A 23,946-nucleotide genomic window follows, 5' to 3' on the forward strand; every position below is an offset into this window, starting at 1 on the left:
TTAGTGGACGGTTTTTGAGTTTGAAAAAAGAAAAAACACTTATGTAGTGATATTAATAAGATAATTTATATATTTACTATTAAAATGTTCATTTTTAAAAATTTAATATAAAATAATGAATTTAAATGATTTTAATTGAAATTGACACATAAATTAATAATCGTTACCAATGATGATAAATAACAAAAAAACTCATAATTTAGATATATATGATTTTAATTGAATGTTTAGAGATAATTTTTTTCATTGTGTCATAGTATGGATATGTTTTATAAGTGTGTGAAAAATCTTCTAACGCAATCAAACTTCCTAAATGTCCATTAGGAAACCAATAAAGTGAATTAAAAAAAAAAAATGTAATCAACTTGCATGTTAAGCAAAATTTTTATTTTTGAGGCCAAAAATAGCTAGTCCACAAATTCACATCTTCACTTGAAAATTATCCTAGGAAAGTATATATGGGTTTGATTTGTTTTAGGTTGTCTTAGCCCTTGCTCATTGAGGCCCACGGCAAAAAATCACAATAAATTTTTAAGAATAATTTTATATATATTTCTATTTATTTACTTTTTTTTTCCTTTTTTTTTTTTAAATTTTGAGATGCAGAATTACCGGTTTAATCTTTGTATTCAATTTTGATAATAAATCTTTTTCAACTCATAAATTAAGAAACAAACATTAAAGCAAAAGACTATTCAGTTCTGTACAATGAACTACAATAATAATTCACAAATAACTACAAGTATGAATTTATGGAAAAAAAAAAAAAAGAAGAAGAAAAAGAATAGATTATGAGAATGAACTATAAATATAAATTTATTAGATAAACAATAAATAATAACTAATAAAATCACATTCTTTTTGGTCCTTTGGATCGAAGTTTGTAAACTATATATCAAGATTATTAACTTCTTTTTAGATGCAAAATATAAATAAAAGGAAAAAAAAAAAAAAAGAGAGTGAGAGGAAATAGAAAAACTGATGAATATTGAAGATTTTAACTTTTTATTTTATTTTTATTTTTATTTTTTTATATATACATAGAGCTAGAACTTAAGAAAAATATATAATATGGATAATAGTCGATAAAGGTAGCATTATCAACAATTTGATTATTATTAAGACAATTAAAATGACAGTTGGTCTGAGTAGGGACATAACCAGGATATAACTTTTAATTTTTTTTTTTTGAATATATATATATATATATAGGATTAAATTATTAAGTCAAGAAACTATCAGTTAGGATTCAAAAGTAAATATAAATCACTTTATTAAATCAAATATTTTGATTTTCTAACCATTTTTTTTTTACATTCTATATATCGATATTTATATGCTAATTGGATATTTTGAAGAAAAAAGAAAAAAAAAATCTCGTATACACATATAAAAATTATGAGTAAAAATAGGAGTTATAAAATGATAAAAGAAACAAAAAATTACCTATAGTTTCCTTGAGATTTGAGAACCAAATTCAATTTGTTTTTACTTTGTTATCGCACTTTGTATAATAGTATTGTATATTTAAATTTGTGCATTATGATGGAAGGAAAATGTTGAACTTTTTTGTTATAGTATTTAAGTTGAGATTGATTAAGGTTAGGTTAAAAGGATAGCATTTATAATTTATAAATTTATAAATTAAGAAGATAAATTTTAAAATTGATACATAATTAGCATTGAATAGATAGATGAGATTGAAAATTTTCCAAAACAACAACAACACCAACAATAATAATAACATTGAAAAGAAATTGAGAAATTAATTGGGTCATGTACGTCAAATTAATTATACTCAATTTTATATTTATTTAAATATACTTTATTTAAAAATAAAAAAAAATCAATAATGCCTCCGTCCAAGCCGATGAACCTTCAGCCAATTACCCTTGATTGGAAAAAAGGATATGTTAAATTTCTAACTTTGGTACAAATTTGTCACTTCCGTACTCCATTTATATGCTACAAAAGTTAGGTTTATATGAAAAAAGCATAGAACAAAATACATTTTCAGATAGACATTATAAAATACATGCTCATATACAGTATATATAAATATATTATAAATTTACATCTTTTTACTGTGTAAACTTTTAAAGAGAAATCAAGTTAAAAAGCATTGTTAATACTATTACATGAAAAATATACATATATATATATATATATATTAACAAAAATAATAATTTTTTAAAAAATTGTTGTCTTTGAAAATAAAAATATCCATGCGATGAAAATTTACAAACATTCCCACAATAGAATTTCCATATGCATATAAATGTATATTTGTTCAAACAAAACAGTTGCATGGAGTCCACACACACACACACACACACACACATACCCCCAAAAAATAAAAAAATAAAAAAAAAAGCCCTAAATGGTTGCAATATATTAAAGCAGAGAAGCAAATACTTAATATGAATAGCAAAATCAAGAATCCAAGTGTAGAATATTAAGTCTTGAGTACAAACGTCAAATTCTCTCCAAAACACCTAAAATCCACAGCCAAATTCTCTCCAAAAGACCTAAAATCCACAGCCGCATATTATAGCTACTGCAGTAAAACCAGAGATGTGTAATTTCAAGATATTTTCACAAGAAATGGCTCATCGCCAAATCAAAACTTGCGACTAAACTTGTCTGAATCCCGCAACTCCCATGAGGGTCTACTCTCCTTTGCAATGTCATTTCTAATTGCTCGTTCTATTGGTTTGATGGCAAAGAAATACTGTCAACAAAGCAAAGACAAAAAGTGGATCAGCATCAATTGGGGGAAAAACACAAACGAGTTAGATGTTTGGGGGGCTTACTTGGATCACTAAGATTAGAGGAATTAACAACTTTCCTCTGTCATTTGGGTTTGGCCCTTCAATCAAAGCCTTATCAACAAAAATAGACTTGCTTCCATTCAATGCGATATCTGTGATCACTTGGACCAGGTGAGGAATCCAAGCAATCCCATTTGGAAGAACCTATCACCAAAGACAAGTGAATATTCTCGATGGCTTGAAAATAAAGATTGACACAGATGCAAGTAAGTACAAGATGGGGAAGTCAACTAACCTTTTCATCAGCTTCATTCTTGTTACATCTCCCACTATTCTCAACCAAAACAACAGGAATTGCAGAACCCTAGGAGAAGAAAATTTTAGAGAAAACAAGAAATGAAATGCAATCAAGCACCTTCCCCTAGAGATTGATGCTAAAAGTGTTCTGCTTATTCTGTAAAACTATTAGCTACAAATTCATTGACATAGGTTATGTCACACACTTGCACTTTTCTAAGTTGATTGGTAGATGGCAACCTAATACACAATGATTAAGCATGTATGTAAACTATCACGCATAAGTACTTTTACTCACTTTGAGCTGAATCACCAGGAGGAAAAGCATAGGCAGTAAGGAATTCATCCAGTGGGTGCATAAGAAATGTGACTACAATCACTAACAATCTGCAACCTATGATTTAGAAATATATCCAATTAGTGTGTTCAAACAATGACTGAGATACCAATATTTCTTTGGCCATTACAAAGCCCATAATTCATTGTTGATACACACTTCAATGAAGTGCTCAATGGATAAAGTACAAAACATTAGTTCCTATCTTATCTAACACAAAAACATTCTTCACACTAACTACTAATCAGCATTCATGCAGTTAGATAACTGGACAAGAGAGCGGTTTCACAAGAGCTTTGTGGTCAAATATACCTGCACGTCAGCTTTCTTCAATCCAGCACCAAGACGAACAGCTTTTAAAAGAGCTTCTGATCTTTTTGAAAAGAACTCATCATAAGGCAAACCATCTGGTGGTGCGAGCTGAGCATGTGTTAGTACAACCAAAGCCTTATTCCATATTCCTTTCCCAAAACTACCTGTAATTGCTTTGACAACTTCCCTGTCCAAGTTATCCACTCTATATGCATCTAAACGATCCACATAGAGTAGAACATCTATGGTCTTGTTCAGAAGGAAGCTGCAAAAACAAACATTCCCCACCACCAAAAAGAGAAAAACTAATAAGATTAATGAATAAACAAGACAAAGATACAGATGAAGATAGCAAGTGTAGCAACTAGCAATCAGAAGCAAAGAAACTGAAAAATAAGATGCATATAGAGCAAAAATAAACCGCTTTATATTATCAAGTGCCACGTCATTTATATATCCCCCTTCTATGAGTCCAGGAGTATCAATAACATTCAGAGTGAATCCTGCCCTTGACCGCGAAACCATCACAGGCCTTGTTCCTTCAGACTATAACAAGAAAATACAAATTCATAAATGTATAAACTATGAAGGAAGCACATCAAACACTCAATGACTAAAACAGACTGACAAGAAACCATAAAAAAAAACAGGTAGAAAAACAGAGAACCTGAAAAGGACTAATAGAAACTGCCCTTTCTCCAATAATTGAGTTTACAGTGGAAGACTTTCCAACACCACCTTTTCCCATCACAAGTATCGTCAATGTGTTCACATCCTACATGGAGAAAATGGGTATACACCAACAATTTGCAAAATGTATATTATAAGCTGTATCAAATAGTAAATCCTAAAAAACAAACTAAAAAAATTGGTTTATAAATAAAATTTGGGCTTTAAATTCCATAATTTAAGAGAGAGAGAAAAATGTAACCTCCTGCTTGAGTTTTCCCAACAATTCAAATAGCTTGGTTTGAGTAGCAGGGGCAAAGGTGTTTATCCCTGACCATTCTCGAATTTGGGATGCCATTCCTCAATTATCCGTCTTCGAAAACTCCTAAAAGTAAGATAAACATATAAACTCCAAAATCCTATATTTTCCAAAAAACCCATAAACCCTAATCAGCAATATATATCATAAAACCATTCGCTCTGATGCATATTAAAAAATATTATCTTTCAAGCAAAAGCATAAACCTATCACTTCTAAGGAGAAGGGGGGGTGGTGAAGAAGAAGAAGAAGAAGAAGAAGAAGAAGAAAAACTAGATAATATAAACAGTTTGCAGTCATAAAAATACATAATCAGCAAAAAGAAACCTGGAAAAGCCGGTGTTTGGTCGCCGAGAAAACCGAAAAGGAAGGAGAAAGAAAATTTTACGGAAAAAAAAATTAAAAGGGGGTTTGAAGATATAGAAATTGGGCTGTGTTTGGTTTTCTTTTTCGTGTAATCGTAAGGAGGCCTTAGCGTTATCCCGTTTCTTTTCCTTCGATTCTGGCAGAGAAAAGTTAGATAAACCCCTCTCTCTCTCTCTCTCTCTCTCTCTCTCCGCCTGGCAATGACACAAAGAACCCTCCAAAAACAGTAAAAAATAAAATAAAAGTTTGACATAAATTTTCCTGCTTCAAAGTCACGTGCATTGAACGTGTTCACCAATTTTTTCTATTTCCCAAGATCAAATTTTTATGTGAGTTGACAAATAAATTTTCATAACATTGGTAAGATTTGTTTTATTAGGGGTGTTATTTTTTAAGGTTATGAGTTTAATTATTTGTCAATGTGCTTCGTATTGGAACATCTTAGTTGTACCTTTGGCATAGTTATCTTTGATTCTTTGTCCTCCTATTTGTTTGTAAATAGCATTAACACTTGAACATCGAGAATATCAATTTCTTTATAACCCAATTACATAGATTTATGACTGCATTTCATATCTTGTATGTATTATATAATATATGGGAGTGAGTTTTCATTAGATGATAAATAACTGATTATGTGATACAAAATAAACCCATCATTACATGTAGTATTAGAATGGGTAATATCCACATATAAAGAATTATAAACATTCATTTTAGTTATTGTAATTAAAAATTAAAAAACTTGCAACACCACCAAATATAAAAACCCTCCCTTTATTCGTAGAACCAACATTTCCAAACTGGTCATTCTCAGTTTTTCTCCAAACCCAAGAATGCAGCATCAACATTCTCATCTCTGCAATAAAGGCAAGGATGCTGCTGAGTAAGGCCTTGTGCTTTCAAGACTTTTCTAGCCTCCATCACCAACTCTCTATTGCTCAACCTTTGGCCTGATTTTGCTTTCAGAACCATCTCAACTGCATTGCTGAATGCTCCATATGCTTTTCCTCCCTCCATATTTGGACTCATGTCTGCAGAGGTCTCATCAGCTTGGCAACCACTTAGCAGAATCCCACCATCATCTGACTTCAGTCGTGGCTCGAGTATTTCGAGATCGAACAAGTGTAAACGGAACTTAAGGCTGGCATTGGCTCCAAAAGTTTCTAACAAGTGAGTTCCAATATCAAATGTGTTTATATTTGTTGATGAGATAAAGTGTTGTAGTATGGATTGAAAAGGGATTATCTTTGGCCTGAAGGAAAGTGATTTCGGGCCATTTTTATCACTTTCAGTGGTAGACGAAGAAGAAGAAAAAGAAGTTGGTCCAATTTGCTCTTTCTCTTTGTCAATTAAGCCTCCACTGTGGCATGAGTCTGATAGGATTGTGAAGCTTGCGCCTTTTGGTAGCATGTTTACTAAATGCCTAAAATCCACATCTACAAATTCAATATAAACATATTAAAAAAGTAATTGATTAATGATTTACATATTGGAGTAGAGAGAAAGACAACTAATTAGTATGGTTCATATCTGACTGTGGATATGAATTGGCTTGATTTTCCATGCACCCAAACATAACAGGACCACAAAATAGACATCTACAAGTATCATATTACAAAAACCCTTATCTTAAATTGGAACCAAACACCAATAATAATGTAGCTTATCAAATCTATAAATATTTGATCAACCCAATAGGTATCTCTATCCCATTCCAAAACTCCAAAAATCTAGTCTGATGTATAAGAGTCTTCCTTAAAATGATTGACACATATAATTATCCCTATATATCATGCATCACTTACATATACTAACTCAAACTTTGTCTCTTCCACTATAAGTAAGTATATATATATATATATATATTTTTTTTTTAAAGTGAGAATAGTTAAAACTACAGGCATATATATGCATAAACGGAGAAATCTCAATTCAAGAGAAAATGAAATAACAGGAAAGATACCAACCAGTAATGAGATTGAAATCACAAGGAACAATCGCCTCGTCACACCTAAAAGGTTTGCCTGGTTTCATGGATGGAATCCTTGTTCCATGTCCACTGTAATGAAAGAAAAGGATATCCCCAGGTTGAGCCTCACCAATCATGGTTTCAAGTGCCTTCTTTATGTTTTCACCTGTAGGCATAATAACAGAGGAGATTCCATATTGATCATGGTGATCATCAATGAGGAGCTGAATGTGGGTTGGATCAAACCCAAGCCTGTTTACAAGAGACTCTCTCATAGCAAGAACATCGTTTATGCAACCATGTAGCTCATAGCTTGTGTTTGGATAGTTGCATCCAACCAGTACAGCCAACCTCTTTCTTGATCCCTTCTCCATATTTCTTAATTTTGAAAATGATAAAAGCAAACACGTTTAGATTTCTTTGCAATTCAGGATTTGTAATGCATTCAATCAATAAACTTGGGTGATATATATATATATATATATAATGTATGTGTAGTTTGTTTCGTCTCACTTGTAATTTCGTTCAAGTTAACTTCTTGGTGTGCTCTTAGTTGGCTTTCAAGTGTGGGAAACCTTACTTTTAAATGGAAATAAAATGCGTATTTAATAAATTAATATTATATCATATGTTGTGTTGGTTTTTTTTTTTACCTAATTTAATATAAATTTTAGAAGTATTTATGTTTACAAGTTTTTTCTTCGGTTTTTGGTTTTCTTTTCTTTCTTTTTTTTTTTTTTTGTTGGGGGGGGGGGGCATAAAAGTACTAAGAAACATGGGAATAAACAAACTCAGTTGGTCGGCAATGACCTGTTATTGGTTAAACTACCTTGGTGTAAAGCATAATATAAATACTCTCTTTTTACACCATGCTCAAAGAGAGTTTGGATGATTCATTCATATTGTTTCCTCTTGTTATTACTTTTTTGCCTTTTTTAATGGACTTCTTGTTTGAATTTGTTTATATTATACTTATATCATATATGAACATATACATATTTGATATTTGTTTACATACCCACTAATCCTAACATGCTAATTAGGAAACAAAAATGGCAAAAACAAAAAAGAGAATTAAAATTTCCTCCAGTTATCTTAGTGGTTTATGCTTTACGGGGCCAACTGTATTTTCCTTTTTTCTGACAATAACAACTGTGCTTTCCTTGTAAGCAAAACAAAACACATTTTCGAAGAGTTACTCCTATACATATTTTTTTTCGAAGAGTGTCATATAGTCCTACTAAAATAAAACACAACCATCACAGTTTTGAGTATTTTATATATCAAAACAAAGAAAGAATAAAAAAGTTTTGAGTAGAGAAAATTTTCAAGTCCTTGTGAATTAAGAACAACAAACTATTTTCCCGATTTCTTATGCTATTTTTTCAAAGCATCAGAACACAAATCCGTTTTAACTGATTAGGTACAATTAATCCCAAAAGCTAATTCTCAATAATCTTAATCCTGCATGGTGTATAAATCACAAGTTTACAAAAAATTAACAAAAGGATCTTAAAATTCAAGACAATAAATAAAATAGGAGTTGTTTTTCCTCTGTTTCTTTTTGTAAGCAAAGTAAATAAATCTATTCACAAAAAGAATACTACAGAAAAGAACCAAATGAAAGAAAAAAGATAAAATTTAAAGATCTTTCCAAACATTGAAATCACTAGTCGAGCTGTTATAGTCTATAATACTGTCCTGGCAACCTATAAAGAAAGTACTTCGCAGAGGATCCATGTTTACTAAAGCGTGAGCTGTTCCACTTGGGCTAGCTGCAACGGCAACCTCGTCTGCACCAACTACCACTTCAGCATAACCTTTGTCAACCACTTGGCTGTTCTCCAGCTGCAAGCAGTTTGCAAAGGAAAAAAATAAATAAATAAATAAATAAATAAAAAAGGCCAATATATGAGAAACCATAAAAGATATACACTACTTTCATCACCTTACATTTTCAATTTCCTTTTTCTTAATCTGAAAACTTAAATAAGTTGATGATCATATTCAAATGGGATGGGGATTTGAACCCAAGATCTTACTGGTCACTATATAAGGGATCATACCTGTTGGTTAAACGCATGTAAGAAATTTAAATCCCATATTTCACTAACAATTTCTTAAAACTGTAGCATTTTTAGTTTAAATTTAATTCATTCCCTGCAAAATAGCCATGACAGAACAGCACAATGAAATCTATCTGTCACTCGCATGTTGCTGCATTGCACACTTGGAAAAGAAAGTTAAAGAAAAAAAGTCAAATAGGATTCTTTAAAGTTTTTTTGGATAGTTGTAAGCTCCATAAAGGCGGGCTACACGTTTTTAAGATTTCACATATATGTCAGTCCTAAGCCTAAAATGAGGGGGAAAAACAAAAATAATAGTTAGTTAGACGATATAAAGCTTTTACTCATAATTAAATATAAATTCTCGAAACTATCAGAGTCCAGTAATTGCACAAAATGACTGTGCACTGAGTCCATTTGGTATGGTTTAAAGCTTAAATAAACTCGAGTCCTACAGTCTTATTGTAGACATGGAACCAACTTAGAAACTAGCCTATAGCCTATAGAACGAATTTCCACCAGCAAGAAGTTGACAGGGCAAAAAACATTTCCCAAGGCAAATGGCCAATAAAAAGGATAATAACTTCTACATTTTAATACTACCATCATACAATCACTGAAACATTCTTTATCGATTAAGAGTTCTCAATTTAAGACCACGTTGTGGAACTACTTATGCACATAAATTGAGTTACTTAAAGAGTTGCATACGCAAGAAATGCAATAAAAAATTTGAACTTCTGAAAAAGTAAAACCTTACCCTAAATTTTGTTTTAGCTCCCCATATTACAAATGTCTCGTTACAGGTATAGTGTCTATGATTTCCCCGTACTGCACCAGGTTGGATTTCTCCAAGATGGATCGAAGTACAAGTCACAGCTCCACCTGCAAAAGAAGCAAACTCAGTCAAATAAAGGAGATCCATACTGTCTAAAAAGATTGGTCCATTGCAATTCTTAACATGAAAACAAGAAGTCATGACGTTTTAAAAGATTGGTCCATTGGTCCATTTAATTCAAATTCAAGTTGACCCCAGTTCCATTTCAACTTCATATAAGAAGCAGATTTCAATTCAAGACTCCAGATTACAACTCCAATGCCTCCGATACAGAATGCAAGTAAAGAAAACAGGCAGACTATAAAAATCAAGCTATTCATTCATAACAAGACTCCAAATTAAAAATACATTTTGAAATCATTCAAATGGTCTCCACAACAATTTAATCTTTCGTTCCGCATCCTGGGCTGAAAACCAGAAGCTAAATTTGTCTGAAACACCGAAAATTCCTAGCAACAGAACATGACCCAAGAAACCCCAAAATTTCATCTTTCTTTTTCACTTGGTTTTCCTAGAGAAAATCACGCAACATTTCAAAAAGAAAATTGAAGCATTTAAAAGTCTGCAAGCTAAGAGCGAGAGAGAGAGAGAGAGAGAGAGAGAGAGAGAGAGAGAGAGAGAGATGGGTATACCTGAAATGGCAGAATCAAGGGCAAGAGTAATGGGATTGAGCAACCAACCCCTCTTGTCTTTAGCAATGCGGGAAGGAAACCCAGATGAGAATCTAACGAGATTGGCCTGGGAATCATCGAGTTGGGTCCAATGGTGATCACCAGGGTTTTGAATGCGAGTAGAAGAAGAAGAGGAGGAGAAGTGGGCAGAGTGTTGGAGTCTGAGCGAGACCCAAGTTAGCAAAAGGAAGACAGAGAGAAGAAAAGGGAAGGCATGAGGTTTCTTAAGGAACTGCATTAGAGATGAAGTGTATGACGAGGTACGGCCATGCAATGAGCTCTCTGAGCTCTGGTTGGTGTTTGAATATAAGGTCCTTCTAGGGTTTGCCATCATTCATTCCTTCATTTTTTTTCATTCTTCTCTGTTTTTTCACCATATGCCTCCCCTGTCTCTGTCTGGATAATTTCATTGCAATATTTATAAATAAATAATAATATAAAATAGGTCTACATCAGCTATTACCACGTTTCAATTTGGCCCAAAAACGATTTCCTAGGTCACAATTTGCCTCCTAGAATTTTTTGGAAACACGTCCAAAAAACTAAAAATCTTAAGCAATTTTACAATAAGTTATTACAACTATGACACACAGACAGAGTGTCAATTATTCTCTCTTGATTTATTTTGGTTAAAATTTCTATGGAATTGACCCATATAGCCAACATTTTTTTTGATAGAAAACCCATATAGCCAACATTGATATATCAAAACTTAGATTAAATTATTTGCAATCTTTAAATTATTTTTCAGCCTTCTATTATTTAAAAAAGGAGACATTTTTAAAGTTTCATAATGGATCATCTACAACTTCTGTTATGTATTTGTCTCACATTGGAACCAAAATTTCAATTTAAGGCCTAAATCGAAAATATTGAAAATACGAAAGCCGCACTTTAAAATTTGATACAAAATAGAAGGACTAGAATATAATTAACAAAAGTTACAATAATAGCTCATAAATATGCTGGCCTCTAAATATGGTTTTGACAAAACAACAATCAACGTTTAAATGGATGATTGTCGACGTCTCTAAAACTTGAAAACGTCTGACGCTCAAGTCCACCACGTTTTACAACAGGACTGTATCTCCACCTTTACATAGACTGTATTGTGTATCTATTTTTAAGATCTAAACTTTGCATTCCCTTTTTCAGTTCACTATACTGGAGAGTAAACAAACTACAAACCCCAACCCTAGCACTCCTATCAATAACATATTTATACCCATAACAAGATCATCTTAAAAATTGTAAAAGAAAAAGTAGTAACAGAAAGAAGAAACTTGGTACAATACAAAGAAAAGCCATTAAGCAACCTAATCACATGATAATCTGTCTAGACTTTAGGTCTTATTCTCCGGACTTGATTCCATAGTTTGGATTTGGGGTGCTGCAACTACAGCTGCGAAATCTAGATCTGATGCATTTGAATCGCCAGACCTTTCACGGATCTCCCTGTACTCTTGACAAATTGCACACAGATGACAGAAAAAATGAGTAGCAAAGTCCCCACATGGTGCTTCCTGCAAAGATGCAGAAACAGAAGTCCATATGAAAATCACACAGGACATGTCATTGTAATTTTTTCTAATTACATATCCAGAGAGACTACCATATCTTACCGGCAGATTATACTTCGATCGTAGGGCCCTGCGGTAGCCACAAGCATAACAAGATACAAAACATCCAGGTAAACCCAAAAAAATGCCTTCGGTCAATGGACAGCAGACAGTATAGAAAAGTGCATACAGAATCAAATGAGTCATGCATGATCCCATTAGTGTTCCAGAACCCAAAAATTCTGCATTCTTTCCAAATAGAAAGCAAGGGCAGAATAGACCTATACAACCTGAACAAAAGTAAAAAACTGCATTCAGATGACAGTTTATGTTAAACAAGCGTATTTCACTGACATGAAAGAAATTTTGCAAAACTCCCACAATAGAACATGCTAAAGAATCTATTATAAATGAAAATGAGGAGACTTCATCAAAAGACCATATATAATCATGTCTTACTAAGAAATTCGGGCGTTCTCAAAAAACACCCTTCATGTATTAGAACTTCCTGTTGCATTAAATAACCAAATCATGTCACACCAAGCTGGCATTTGTTCCTTTGATTTGCAACTCTTACCAATATAAGTACCTTTCATAAGAGGAGAAGTTAATCTATTTTACCTATTGATAATCAACATTAACAAAAAGCATTTTCAGCCACAACCCATGCTAGATGTTTCTAACCTAATAATTTATAGTATTCATTTGAAACATTAACTAGACAATGAGTTTTGAGCTAAACAAGATGGATGCCTAATTGTACAGTTTGCATTATATTATGGCTCTTTTTATGAACTCTTCTCCTGAAACTACAACAACAAGAGCAGAAGTAGTAGAAAGATGAAGAGTTTTTATTTATTTATTTATTTATTTTCCATACTCAATGAGGCACCTTCATAATTTTTCCTTCTGATAAATCTAGGTCACAGGGCAGAAAGTAGCATACAGCTCTGTGTATCATCGCAACATGCACAGATTCCAGAAGACCACTGTGGTGACCCATCACCAACATGATGATGAATTGGGAGGCTTTTATCATGTTGAACAACCTCCGGTTCAGCATCTGATTGTCCCAAAGGAATATAAGAGGGCGGCACATAGGTGCCGGAGCTTTTCATGGTTGACTACTAAGTAATTGACTTCCACCTCCCAACTTCCTTTAAATCCCGTCACCCGGTTTCTGTATAAATCAAAAGAGAAAAAGTTGAACTCCCTGTGTTAAAAATGCAACCTTTTTTCAAGTTCAGACAACCTATAACTAGATCGTTAGAAATACTATTCCTAAAATTAAAAAGGATGAAACAATTAGAGAAATATGCAACCTACAAGCAGCTTAAATGGTTAACATGAAAAAAGACTGATTCAAATATCAGAAAAACAACAACGAAATCACAATCAACTAAACTAAGAGTACAAAAGAGGTTTACATGATTAGTATACTCCTAAGCCAATGAACTCAGTCGACCTCAAAAAATTATTGTACTACATACAAAATTATCTAGTGTCCCACTTAAGAGTTGAGACCGCAAAATAGTTGGGATTTTCAAACATAACATTTTTCTGCACAACTCAGTTTATGTAAATTTATAGTGTTATACTTGATCCTAGATAATAACAAGATCATAACTTTTTTCTTATTGGAAAATAAACATCTAACATACATATACATAAATATATAGCCCATCACAAAATCAAGCATGCAAAGGCAATTAAAAACTATTCTCTGTTTTCTTACTACAAAAAACAAGTCAATGAAATGGGTATATCTTAGAATTTGTTTCTTACCGTCCTTTTTTCTTTCGTTTCTATATATATAAATATATATTTATATAGAGGAATTTTCAATTTCACAAACCAATTACAATACGAATTAATAACTGAATTCAATAAAACTAAATTTCAATCGCAAACCAAACACAACCTAAGAAAGAAAATTCCTTATAGATTCATTGGACACAGAAGGAAACATTTCCAGAAAATGCCAGAATGTGAAAAATTATTCATATAAAAACAAATACAAACAAAAAGAAGAGCAAAGCAATACAAAGAAACCTGAATCTGAGATAAAGATTACGAAACCCTAATCCAAAAGATGTCCGTACAGATTGCAAGAACGGGTAGAGAGGAGAGGGAAAAACAAACAACGTTCGTGTATTTTCGGTATGAGATAAAAAGCCGTGGACTAGGGGAAAATGAAAATGGCTCGCTCGAGAGCTGAGGAGTCGGGAAAAGCTCAGCTCGGCTCGGCTAGGCTCGGCTCGGGTTCGACTGCTGCAATTTTGGACGGCCGGCGAGAGGGAAGGGCTGCTCAACTGAAATTACGATAATAATAAATATTAATAATTTAATGGATCCAGAAAAATAATTTGTTTTTGTTTTTAATTATATCATTTAATTTGGGGTTATTTGCACTGATGCCCCCAACTATGCTTTGTTTGACAAATTGCCTGTACAAATACGATTTGAGCAGTAATGCCTTTCAACTCTCCAAATATAGTGCCCCTGAAAAACTATAATTTCAACATCTATACCCCTCAATTTTCTAAATAGTGCCCCCTAGACAATTATATATATATATATATATATTATAATGCTGGAAGAGATTGAAAACTGAGATCATTTTGTTAATATGCCAGTATTTCCTATTCCAATGTGATAATCTTTAAAACAAAAAAAAAAAAAAAAAAAAAAAAAGAACCAATGTGGTGCAATAATAATCTTTATCTGCCAAGATACCACCACATTAGTTTGTATTTGAAAAGTTAAAAATAAAGAGGTACATATACATAACGATATATCAATTTAAAAGAGTTCTAAACACTTGATGTGTATTCTCAGCTTACAAGGCCAACCATGTGGTTAGGTAGGTTATTCAACCAATTGAGAGCATGACATTTGTGATGACTAATAATTCATGAGGTACATTGTTTGAAGAACAATTGCTTCTTAATTTATCTAAAAGTGGTGATTCTCCAGCCAATTAAAAAAAACAAATAAATTCTAAAAGACGTTCTGAATTACAAGTATGTTTTTATTTTTATTATTAAATCTTAGTTTGTTGTTCATTACTTTCATAATGGTATTTCACATTGGTTCATGCCCTTGCAGATGAATAATTCAGAATATTTATATAATCTTTTGAGGTTTTGTACTTCCAGTTTTGGTAATATTTCAATTGGGACACTCTAATTTTATTATTATTTAAATAAATAATACCTTTGATTTATATATATATATATATATTTATTACCAAATATATATATATATATATATAGGATAAATCTCCAATTTTTCGATGAATCTATCAATATCCAATGCATGTAACTTGAATTCACCCCTCAAATTAAATTGAAAAGTAAAAGAGAAATTGCTTAGAAAAGTGGTTTTGGTTCTTTTGTTGCAAGTTATTTGTTTCCATTCCTATTGGCCAACTAATATAAAATATTTAAAATAGTATAGTATAAAAATTAAATAATCTAAACAGAAAAAAAAAAAAAGTTTTTGATTTAACACTATATTTGAATTGAAAAGAGAAAATGAAAAAAAAAAATTACAAGTTTAGCGAAGGAAATGAAAAAGAAAAAAAAATATTTATTGAAAATTGTTATTTAAATGATTAGTAAACGAAAATGGAAGGATAGCAAAAGGTAATAAATATTTTCTTGCAATAATTATAATGGTAATTTTAAGATATTAAAGAAATCCATTAAAAACTTTTCTTTTCCATAATTCTTTTTATCAATTTTTAAAGGAAAATAAAATACAAGTATCAATTCCTTCATTTTCTTTCATTTTCCATTCTTTTCCACCTCATTTTAATTATCCAACAAAAGATTTAATTTTTTTTTTTTTGGGCTATTCTTTTCTGATCCATCGATTCAAACATAAGATAAATGAAATGGTATTATATCACTTATGCTCACAAATAGGAACATAATTTTATGTTCTTAGTTACCTATCCCTTTACTTGGCCTCCCAGTTAATGAATGGCCACATCAACTAAAAGATTTTAAAATTGTTAAATTTTTGTTGCCGTTAAATTCTACCATTTACCAAAACACTAAAGAAGAAGAAAAATCAGTAAAGATAAACTTTCTCCTTGAATAGGGCACACCATAGTTCTTTTACAGGTCTTGGCTAAGTTTATAATCAGAAAAATTGATGAATAATCTTATTCTTGCGCGTGGTCTAAGCTGATGCCTTAAGCCTTTAAGCCTATTTGTTGCTTACATGCATAAAAAACTCCACCTCTTTTATACTGCTAAGGCAAAAACTCATGAGCACTAGTTGTTGTGTGTGTGTTTGTGTTCTTATTTTTTATTTTTTATTTTTATTTTTATTATTACTATTATTACTATTATTATTATTATTATTATTATTGTATAAACAACATCAGATTTTGACTATTGATGCTAGAATCTTTCTCCATCCTTCAAGCGCCAAGTTATCGACCAAGCACATAATTGCCTATTAATTGTAGCCTGTCAATTTTATCGGTTATCATTATGTATTATATATTTGTATTCGAGCGCATGTTATTCAACAGTATAACATGACTTATATACCCTTGTCAATCAATATTCAAAATCCATAGATATATTAAGGTTTTTATCTATCTAGATTCATCTTTTTTTTTTTTTTGAATAAATTGAATAAAAACAAATAAGTTAAAAAATTTAGATTTAATTTAGATACATATGTGTTTGATAGAATAATTAGAATAGGTTACCTTCGACTCGAACCCGAAATGAGTTAGATAAAGTAGATAATTTACTTTATGGAATTAGAAAATAAAAAAATAGATAAAAATTATCCCCTAACCGTGTTTGCATTTTTCATTGCCCACGGCTTTTCCTATGTATACATCTAAAATTCAACTCATTCCTTAGACAAGTTCATAAGAAAGTTGAATACTTAAGAGATCAACCCTTACTTTTATTGCATGAACATTTCATAATAGATGAGTAAAGAAAGATTTTGTTATTTCTTCAGCATTTAAGGATAATTTTTATTTCCATGGTCGAACCACCAATCATTCATGCGAACAATATTCAAATACCAAATTTGCCCTCTATATAATGTCCGAATGGTCAAATAAGTTCTTGGAAAAATCAAAGAAAGAACCCATTCTTCCTAAGTAAAGAACTCTTCGAATAATTTCAAACATAATATTTTCCCAAAAAAGAAAAAAAAAGTACAGTATTTTTGTGTTTATGAGCCAACGTTTTAAGACAAGAAAGTCAAAGTATATATTTTATTTGATACAAACTCTCTTTTTTTTTTCCTTTTTTTGAGGATTTGCTGGAATAATGAGAAATATTTTTGCATATATGGGCAAATAAGTCGACAATCTCAAAATCTAACAAATTGGCCCAGGTTGGCTCACTAACAGGATGTCCTAATATGTTACAAAATTTCATTTAGGCAATGATCCAATCATTGGGTTAACTGGAACTAATGTATCAAGCTTCTTCATAGCATTATCCATTATAAAAGAATTTTCTAGCATTTGACTCTGTACGATTGAAATTTAGTTGCACACTTAAAAGATATCCTAAAAAGGCAAGAGAATGGTTGGCTAATTAGTTTATATGGATCCTTGCTTGTTACACATAAAAATAACATCGCCATAAAAAGACAAGAAAATATTTCCATTTATTCATTAAAAGTGGCGTATCTTTTAAAACCAAAATAGATTTTCCTTATATCCAATATAATGCATGAAAGGCTCCATGAAGAACCATAAGACGGCCAAAAAATCAATAGAAAAGACTTCTTTTACATGATGTTTTATTTTTCCATAGAAATAAATTCGCTCAAAAAAAATACCCCAAAAGATGTTGATCATAAATGAGAAGAACGGTTACAAAGAAAAAACAAGATGGATTCATATTTACAAACATAAGAATTATATGGGAGCAAAAAAAATCTTGAATTACCTAAAAAAAAAAAAAGAAATAGATTTTTTGGAGTAATAAAACTATTCCAATTATAATACTTGTGAAGAAAAAGATGTAATAAATGCAAAAAAGGGGGCATCTTTCACCCATTAGCGAAGAGATTGAATTAAGATTTCCATATGAATGGGGTAAGGTATTCGTACATACGATAGATAATATAAATGTAGGAATTTGTCATCTAATGGCAATTTGACCCGCATGGCCTGAAACACACGGTGCACAGCCACTAACGAAACGGTTTTTCCCTGAAAAATAAGGGTTGCAAGATGAGCTGGGCAGTAGAATAAAACCCAGATTGGGGCCGGGTCAGGCTCGGGGAATGAAAACCCCGGCCCAAACTCGACCCGGTATATATATATATATTTATTATTATTTTTATATAATTTAATTTATGTAAAGTAAACCTAAGAAAAACAACTCATTTTATTTTCACCTTACTGTCTTCACCTTTACCTTCACCTCATAGGCTCACAGCTGCTGCCGCACCAGATCTAGACCATTCACCAACTCATTTTCTTCTTGCCGTCATCACCTTCACCTTCACTTTCTTTCACCATCATCTCACAGGCTCACAGCTGCTGCCGCACCAGATCCAAACTATTCACCAACTCATTTTTTTCTTGCCGTCTACTGTCATCACCTTCACCTCATAGCTGCTGCCGCACCAGATCATTCACCAAGGTAGGATCTTGTGTCCCTTTCCTTTTATTTTTGTTTTCTCCTTTTTCTTTTCTTGTTTCAATTTTTATTTATTTATTTTCTTCCTTCAAATTAATGTATATGATATATGATATGGAGTTTGATATCTATAATTTGAGCAGAGCGTATGCAAAATACTGTTGTTATGATATAATATATGCATGGTGATTGGTATTTGGTATGGCAACCAAAGTTACTTTTGCAGCAAGTAAATAGGAATATTTTGAAGATAAGTAATGGATTGAGTTTTCAACAAAAACATAAAGAATAATAATGGATTGAGTTTTAAAAATAAGATGCATTTTTTATTATATATCATTTAATTTAATTTATTATTATTTTTCGTAACTGAGCTATTAGATTAGGCAAAATTTTCTTCTTTATGTTGACAATGACAAATAGGGGATCTTATTATCATCATTATTATTATAACAGGCAACCAAGCAATTTCCACAGGTCAGCTGCAACTTTGTATTTTATGTTTTTTAATCAATGACGTACTATGGTTTTTTGAAAAACTAGAGATATCTCAGGGGATGCATAAAATTTATTGCATATGATTTAGTAGTGGACTGGATCAATTCGAAAGTTTTCATTGACTATGAGGCCAAAGAGGCCTTCTCATCAATTTCCTAATTTTATTAGATAAGATGGCTTTTAAGAGTTCGTTTTCTTTGTAACGCATCCAAATTTGTTTGTTGAAAGATTTATAATATTATTTTTTGGAGGAGGAAATTTTTTTTTTTTTTTCGCTTTCATCCTTGCTTTAGTATGGTTGTGTGACAATGTGAAATTGTGATTCTACAATAGTGGAGGGTTGTAAAAATATTTTTAGGTAGAGATTGGAAGATTAGTGTTAATCATGTATATAGGAAGATCTAGTAATTAATTAATTCATTTCCTTGCTAGCTCTATGTATGCATTTTAGTTAGTATAGGGGTCTATTATTGTGAAAAAAGCTCCAGTTGGTTGTTCAAAAGAGTTTGATGCTTGCTGATTGGGGAAAAACTGCCTCGTTCAGCCCCCAATTGGGGAATCGCCATCCCTGTCCGACATCTAAAGAAATGGGAAAAGATTTTAAAAACCGACCTTGTCCTGTCCCGTTGACATTCCTATTAATCGTAAATCAAAATATTTTATGATTTTTGGCCTCAAAGATACTAATTATAAGAATCATAAAGAAAATGAAATTTCCACAGTAATTGCAAATCCCTCTGATATCATTTGAGAATACAAAATGGAATTTCCACAGTGATTGCAAATCCCTCTAATATCATTTGAGAATACAAATGTTGCACTCAAAACATTTATTTTGGTCAAAATCATTAGCAGAAATAATCAAATGATTCTGGTGATACATTTGAGTAATTAAACTTTTGACAATTACTAAACTAGATTTATTGTCATAACTTATATTTTCCAACAAACTTGATTCATTTAAACCATGATCGTGAGCAAATGCATAAATATACTCCCGAAAGATAAGTGGGCATAGGAGATCTTGTTGCTGAGATCCATCTAGTTTGAAATATTCTTGAAATTTGACCATTTGCAATTCGATTTGAATTGGAGATAAAGGATTTATTGGATTATCAAATGATACATAGTATGATACAGTCAAAACAATGTATTATAATATGAAAAAAATAGATACCCTGGAAAAAGGTAAAACCATCGGCAGACTCTCTATCCTCTCTTTTTTCATCTAAGTATGTTTAGTCTAAGATAACAAGATGGCTAGAAATCCTTTATTTTTTCAATCCAATAGCTTTTTTGATTTTGGAAAAAAAAAAAGAAAAAAAAAACCTCTTTTTCAATATATTGCCTTCTTCTATACATTTATCTCCACCTTATAATGGAAAATATTTAATAGGTAGGACTCATAAAAAATAGATAATCTCTCATTGAAATGCCTTTCCCACATCAAGTCCTAATATATATTTAACATTTAATCAGTTCGGGTAATCATTCAAAAATGAAGATAAAAAGCTCGTTACTCTTTGTTTCTTTATAATTGGGGCCACAATTGGACTCTGTCCATTTATTCACTTAACTCAGCTTGAAATTGATTTTTCAATATCTTTTTTTCCACCACACCAAGAATTCAAACAATTCTGACAAGGTTTTGGACATATCCAAAAAAAAAAAAAAGAAAAATGAAATATTCTCAAAATTCTCCATTGATATGACATGCTACTTTTTCCATCCATTCCTTTCAGGATCAGTCGCAGTCTTACAAACTCTACAAATGGTATGAACAAATCCGCTGCTTCATACAAATGTGTAAAAGATGCTAGTCGCACTTAAAAGCCAAGTACGCTACTGTTGAGTTAGATATCTAAGTAAAGGAATTAGAATGTGTAGATACAATCAAAACCCCAATAAAATAAATAAAGAGGTTGAATTGTACAGTGTAATCAAAACATTACATTTTAAATGGCAAAACAAATTGTATCATATAAAAAAATCTTCTTGTATTACAGAAAATCCAATGAATCCATTCCTTGGATGAAATCAAATCTATGGTAGGAAGAAAAATAGATACTTTTATGCATAATCAAATTATATTTATTCGACACATTGTTGTCACTATGAGTGTATCAGAAAAGAATATAATGGAAAACTAGAAAAAAAAATATTGTAAATTTTAAAAAAAATATATTGTAAATTTAACTATAAAAAAAATAAATAAATAAGTACTTTTGTTGGATTGGCACTACATGGTTAATCGACATATAGACAAATAAGGAATGTACACGTAAGAAAAAAATAATGAAGAAAACAAAAAAGAAGTAGAAAAAGGCTCAAATTTAGTCAACTAATCAATATAAGTAAAAGAAAAAAGTTTAAACCCACCTCCCCCGCTGGCGCCTTTTTATTTGTTCATAGAATTCCAGCTAACCCCCATTAATATTAACTGTAATACCTAAAATTGAAAGTAGGAATAATAAATTAAAACAGAATAGCAGAGAAAAGTTTATACAAGGCTCTCTACAAGTAAAACCAGTCTTTCTTTAAAATATCATGAACAGTTCCTGTAGGTTGAGCGCCTTTTTCAAGGAAATATAGAATAACAAGAAAATTTAAATAGGTTTGATTCTTAAGCGGGTCCTAAAAACCCACTTTTTGAAGATCTCTTCCCTTTCTTCGGGATCGAACATCAATTACAACGATTCGGTAAATGGTTCATTGGAATATATGAACAATAACCCCCTAGAAATATATAATAAGTTTTCTCCTCATACAGCTAAAGAAAATTGGAAATTATATCTACGTATAGAATGATAATGTCAAATATATTCATAAAATCATCAAATCAACTTGACCATAGTTTTAGTACTTATTCTTTCCCCCATCAAAAAAAAAAAAAGTATTCGAATTTATGATTTGCATCCTCATAACTCAAGTTGGAACTCAAGGAAACCATTTAAGCATTTCATTTATTGAGTGGTCTCTAACCTTTTTTTTGTTTATCACTTTTAGAATTTTTTTTGATTTTGCGCTCTGATCTAGTTGTTGAGACAATCTAGTTACACTATGATTTTAATCATAGAATTTGATACACTGTTGTCAATATGAGCATAAATACCTTTAATTTTCTTCTCTTTATAAATAATAATAATAAAGAAAGTTTAGAATCTCAGTTAAGGCCGAGCTCTCTCGATAGTGTGATATGTCATTAGTTTAAGATATGGCTTAATTATATTTTTGGCATGTGCACCATCTCAAAATCCATGTAATCCTACCATCATGGTTGGTCTTTGTAAGAGATTATATGAGATAAGACTATATTCTACAACAGACCTAATGGCATCTTAGAAAATCTATATATGCGCCACATGTTAGCATACTCTTTTTCCAAATTCCCTCTAAAAGCTCCATTTTTATATTTATTATTTATTATTTATTATTCATTATTTTACCTTTTATGGATATAATCAAATAATTAATAAAATTACATATGATAATAATTTTGAAATAAATTAAAAATAAATAAAATATTTGATTTTATCTTATTTACAAAATGTATATTTATGATCTAATAGTATACATATACATTACAATGGAATTATACATATATATGGCCTAATATATATATATATATATATTATAACGAAATTATACATATATATGGCCTAATATATATTATAACGGAATTATAGCCTAAATATATACATATATATTATAATATAATTATGACCTAATTGTGGCCTAATATATATTTTAATAATGTCTACTATGATACGCTTTGATCTCTAATATTTGATTTGATTTTATTTGCCGAATAAGTTAAATATATTTGGCTATAAATTAGTAAGTGACACCTCCAGGTTATTTAAAATTTTGGTATTCAATATTTTGTTAGTTTATATTCTTTCATGTTTTTGATTTAGCTATTAAAGTTTTTTTTTTATTCTTTAATTTCAATTTACTCTTTTTTTATGGATCCTAAACATAATCATGTTAATCATAAGCATGTACGTGAGTCATGCTATAAATTTTTAGTTGAAATCGTCGATTCTGAATCAAGATATGATGTAGAAACTCTTCAAAAAGAAAAAAATGCTTATGACGAAGAATTCTTGATTATTGATTCACCTTTGTTTATCTTATTTACCAAATATATACTTATGGCCTACTTATGGCCTAATTATGGCCTAATTAGTATACATATATATTATAATGGAATTACACATATATATGACCAAATATATATACATGTATTGTAACAGAATTATACATATATATGTCCTAATATTAGATGGCCTAATATATATTATAATGGAATTATGGCCTAAATATATACATATATATTATAATGTTATTATGGCCTAATTATGACCTAATATATATCTTAATAACGTCTATTTAAAAAATATAAAAATAAAATAAGGAAATTAATTACTAATAAGGAAAATGTTAATCTATTTAATTAATTCTAAAACTATTTAAATTTTAATTATTTTACTTGAGGATAAATATCAATTTACCAACGAAATCACTTCTTTCCATGATTATTTGATTTGTAAGCATTATTTGTCACATAAATTTATTGATGCATAGATTTCTTCAAAATATATAATAGTTACTTTTGTTGGTTTTTTTATTA

At 30.8% G+C, this 23,946-nt stretch overlaps 4 protein-coding genes across 6 annotated transcripts; all 4 read right to left on the reverse strand.

Moving 5' to 3' along the window:
- Positions 1-2,394: 2,394 nt before the first annotated feature.
- LOC125423596 (translocase of chloroplast 34) lies at positions 2,395-5,254 on the reverse strand. Of its 2 annotated transcripts, none has more exons than XM_048478242.2 (8): positions 5,033-5,254; positions 4,649-4,805; positions 4,385-4,492; positions 4,139-4,263; positions 3,718-3,982; positions 3,067-3,135; positions 2,814-2,975; positions 2,395-2,731 (listed from the first exon to the last, which is right to left on the reverse strand). In XM_048478242.2, the coding sequence occupies exons 2-8, from the start codon at positions 4,742-4,744 to the stop codon at positions 2,621-2,623; spliced, it is 936 nt and encodes a 311-aa protein (XP_048334199.1). In that variant the 5' UTR covers positions 4,745-4,805; positions 5,033-5,254; the 3' UTR covers positions 2,395-2,620. The 2 variants fall into 2 exon arrangements, with proteins under 2 accessions (XP_048334199.1, XP_048334198.1); XM_048478241.2 differs by having other exon boundaries at positions 4,649-4,771; positions 5,033-5,253.
- Positions 5,255-5,655: 401 nt separating this feature from the next.
- LOC107423590 (metacaspase-9) lies at positions 5,656-7,497 on the reverse strand. The gene is made up of 2 exons (XM_016033174.4): positions 7,042-7,497; positions 5,656-6,510 (listed from the first exon to the last, which is right to left on the reverse strand). Exons 1-2 carry the CDS (start codon positions 7,415-7,417, stop codon positions 5,885-5,887), a joined length of 1,002 nt encoding a protein of 333 aa, XP_015888660.2. The 5' UTR covers positions 7,418-7,497; the 3' UTR covers positions 5,656-5,884.
- Positions 7,498-8,472: 975 nt separating this feature from the next.
- On the reverse strand, positions 8,473-11,023 carry LOC107423588 (uncharacterized). Its single transcript, XM_016033171.4, has 3 exons — positions 10,580-11,023; positions 9,870-9,994; positions 8,473-8,891 (listed from the first exon to the last, which is right to left on the reverse strand). Exons 1-3 carry the CDS (start codon positions 10,950-10,952, stop codon positions 8,685-8,687), a joined length of 705 nt encoding a protein of 234 aa, XP_015888657.3. The 5' UTR covers positions 10,953-11,023; the 3' UTR covers positions 8,473-8,684.
- A 474-nt stretch (positions 11,024-11,497) lies between these two features.
- LOC125423519 (protein PLANT CADMIUM RESISTANCE 10) lies at positions 11,498-14,531 on the reverse strand. 2 transcript variants are annotated; one of them, XM_048478009.2, is made up of 4 exons: positions 14,230-14,531; positions 13,124-13,357; positions 12,241-12,467; positions 11,498-12,141 (listed from the first exon to the last, which is right to left on the reverse strand). In XM_048478009.2, exons 2-4 carry the CDS (start codon positions 13,293-13,295, stop codon positions 11,962-11,964), a joined length of 579 nt encoding a protein of 192 aa, XP_048333966.1. In that variant the 5' UTR covers positions 13,296-13,357; positions 14,230-14,531; the 3' UTR covers positions 11,498-11,961. The 2 variants fall into 2 exon arrangements, with proteins under 2 accessions (XP_048333966.1, XP_048333967.1); XM_048478010.2 differs by lacking the exons at positions 13,124-13,357; positions 14,230-14,531 and adding an exon at positions 12,637-13,025.
- Between the last annotated feature and the right edge of the window lie 9,415 nt (positions 14,532-23,946).

Source organism: Ziziphus jujuba, chromosome 3 (assembly GCF_031755915.1).
Source record: "Ziziphus jujuba cultivar Dongzao chromosome 3, ASM3175591v1".
Taxonomy (NCBI): domain Eukaryota; kingdom Viridiplantae; phylum Streptophyta; class Magnoliopsida; order Rosales; family Rhamnaceae; genus Ziziphus; species Ziziphus jujuba.

Coding starts and splice junctions, on each gene's coding strand:
- LOC125423519 (XM_048478009.2), bottom strand. CDS start 13,295: ATGAAAAGCTCCGGCACCTATGTGCCGCCCTCTTATATTCCTTTGGGA. Junction 12,468..13,123: donor TTGCGATGATACACAGAGCT/GTATGCTACTTT, acceptor ACTTTTGTTCAG/GTTGTATAGGTCTATTCTGC. Junction 12,142..12,240: donor GATCGAAGTATAATCTGCCG/GTAAGATATGGT, acceptor GCATCTTTGCAG/GAAGCACCATGTGGGGACTT.
- LOC107423590 (XM_016033174.4), bottom strand. CDS start 7,417: ATGGAGAAGGGATCAAGAAAGAGGTTGGCTGTACTGGTTGGATGCAAC. Junction 6,511..7,041: donor TGATTTCAATCTCATTACTG/GTTGGTATCTTT, acceptor TTGAATTTGTAG/ATGTGGATTTTAGGCATTTA.
- LOC125423596 (XM_048478242.2), bottom strand. CDS start 4,744: ATGGCATCCCAAATTCGAGAATGGTCAGGGATAAACACCTTTGCCCCT. Junction 2,976..3,066: donor AGAATGAAGCTGATGAAAAG/GTTAGTTGACTT, acceptor CTTTGGTGATAG/GTTCTTCCAAATGGGATTGC. Junction 2,732..2,813: donor CTCTAATCTTAGTGATCCAA/GTAAGCCCCCCA, acceptor CTTTGTTGACAG/TATTTCTTTGCCATCAAACC.
- LOC107423588 (XM_016033171.4), bottom strand. CDS start 10,952: ATGATGGCAAACCCTAGAAGGACCTTATATTCAAACACCAACCAGAGC. Junction 9,995..10,579: donor CCTTGATTCTGCCATTTCAG/GTATACCCATCT, acceptor CTTCTTTTGCAG/GTGGAGCTGTGACTTGTACT. Junction 8,892..9,869: donor GAGCTAAAACAAAATTTAGG/GTAAGGTTTTAC, acceptor AACTGCTTGCAG/CTGGAGAACAGCCAAGTGGT.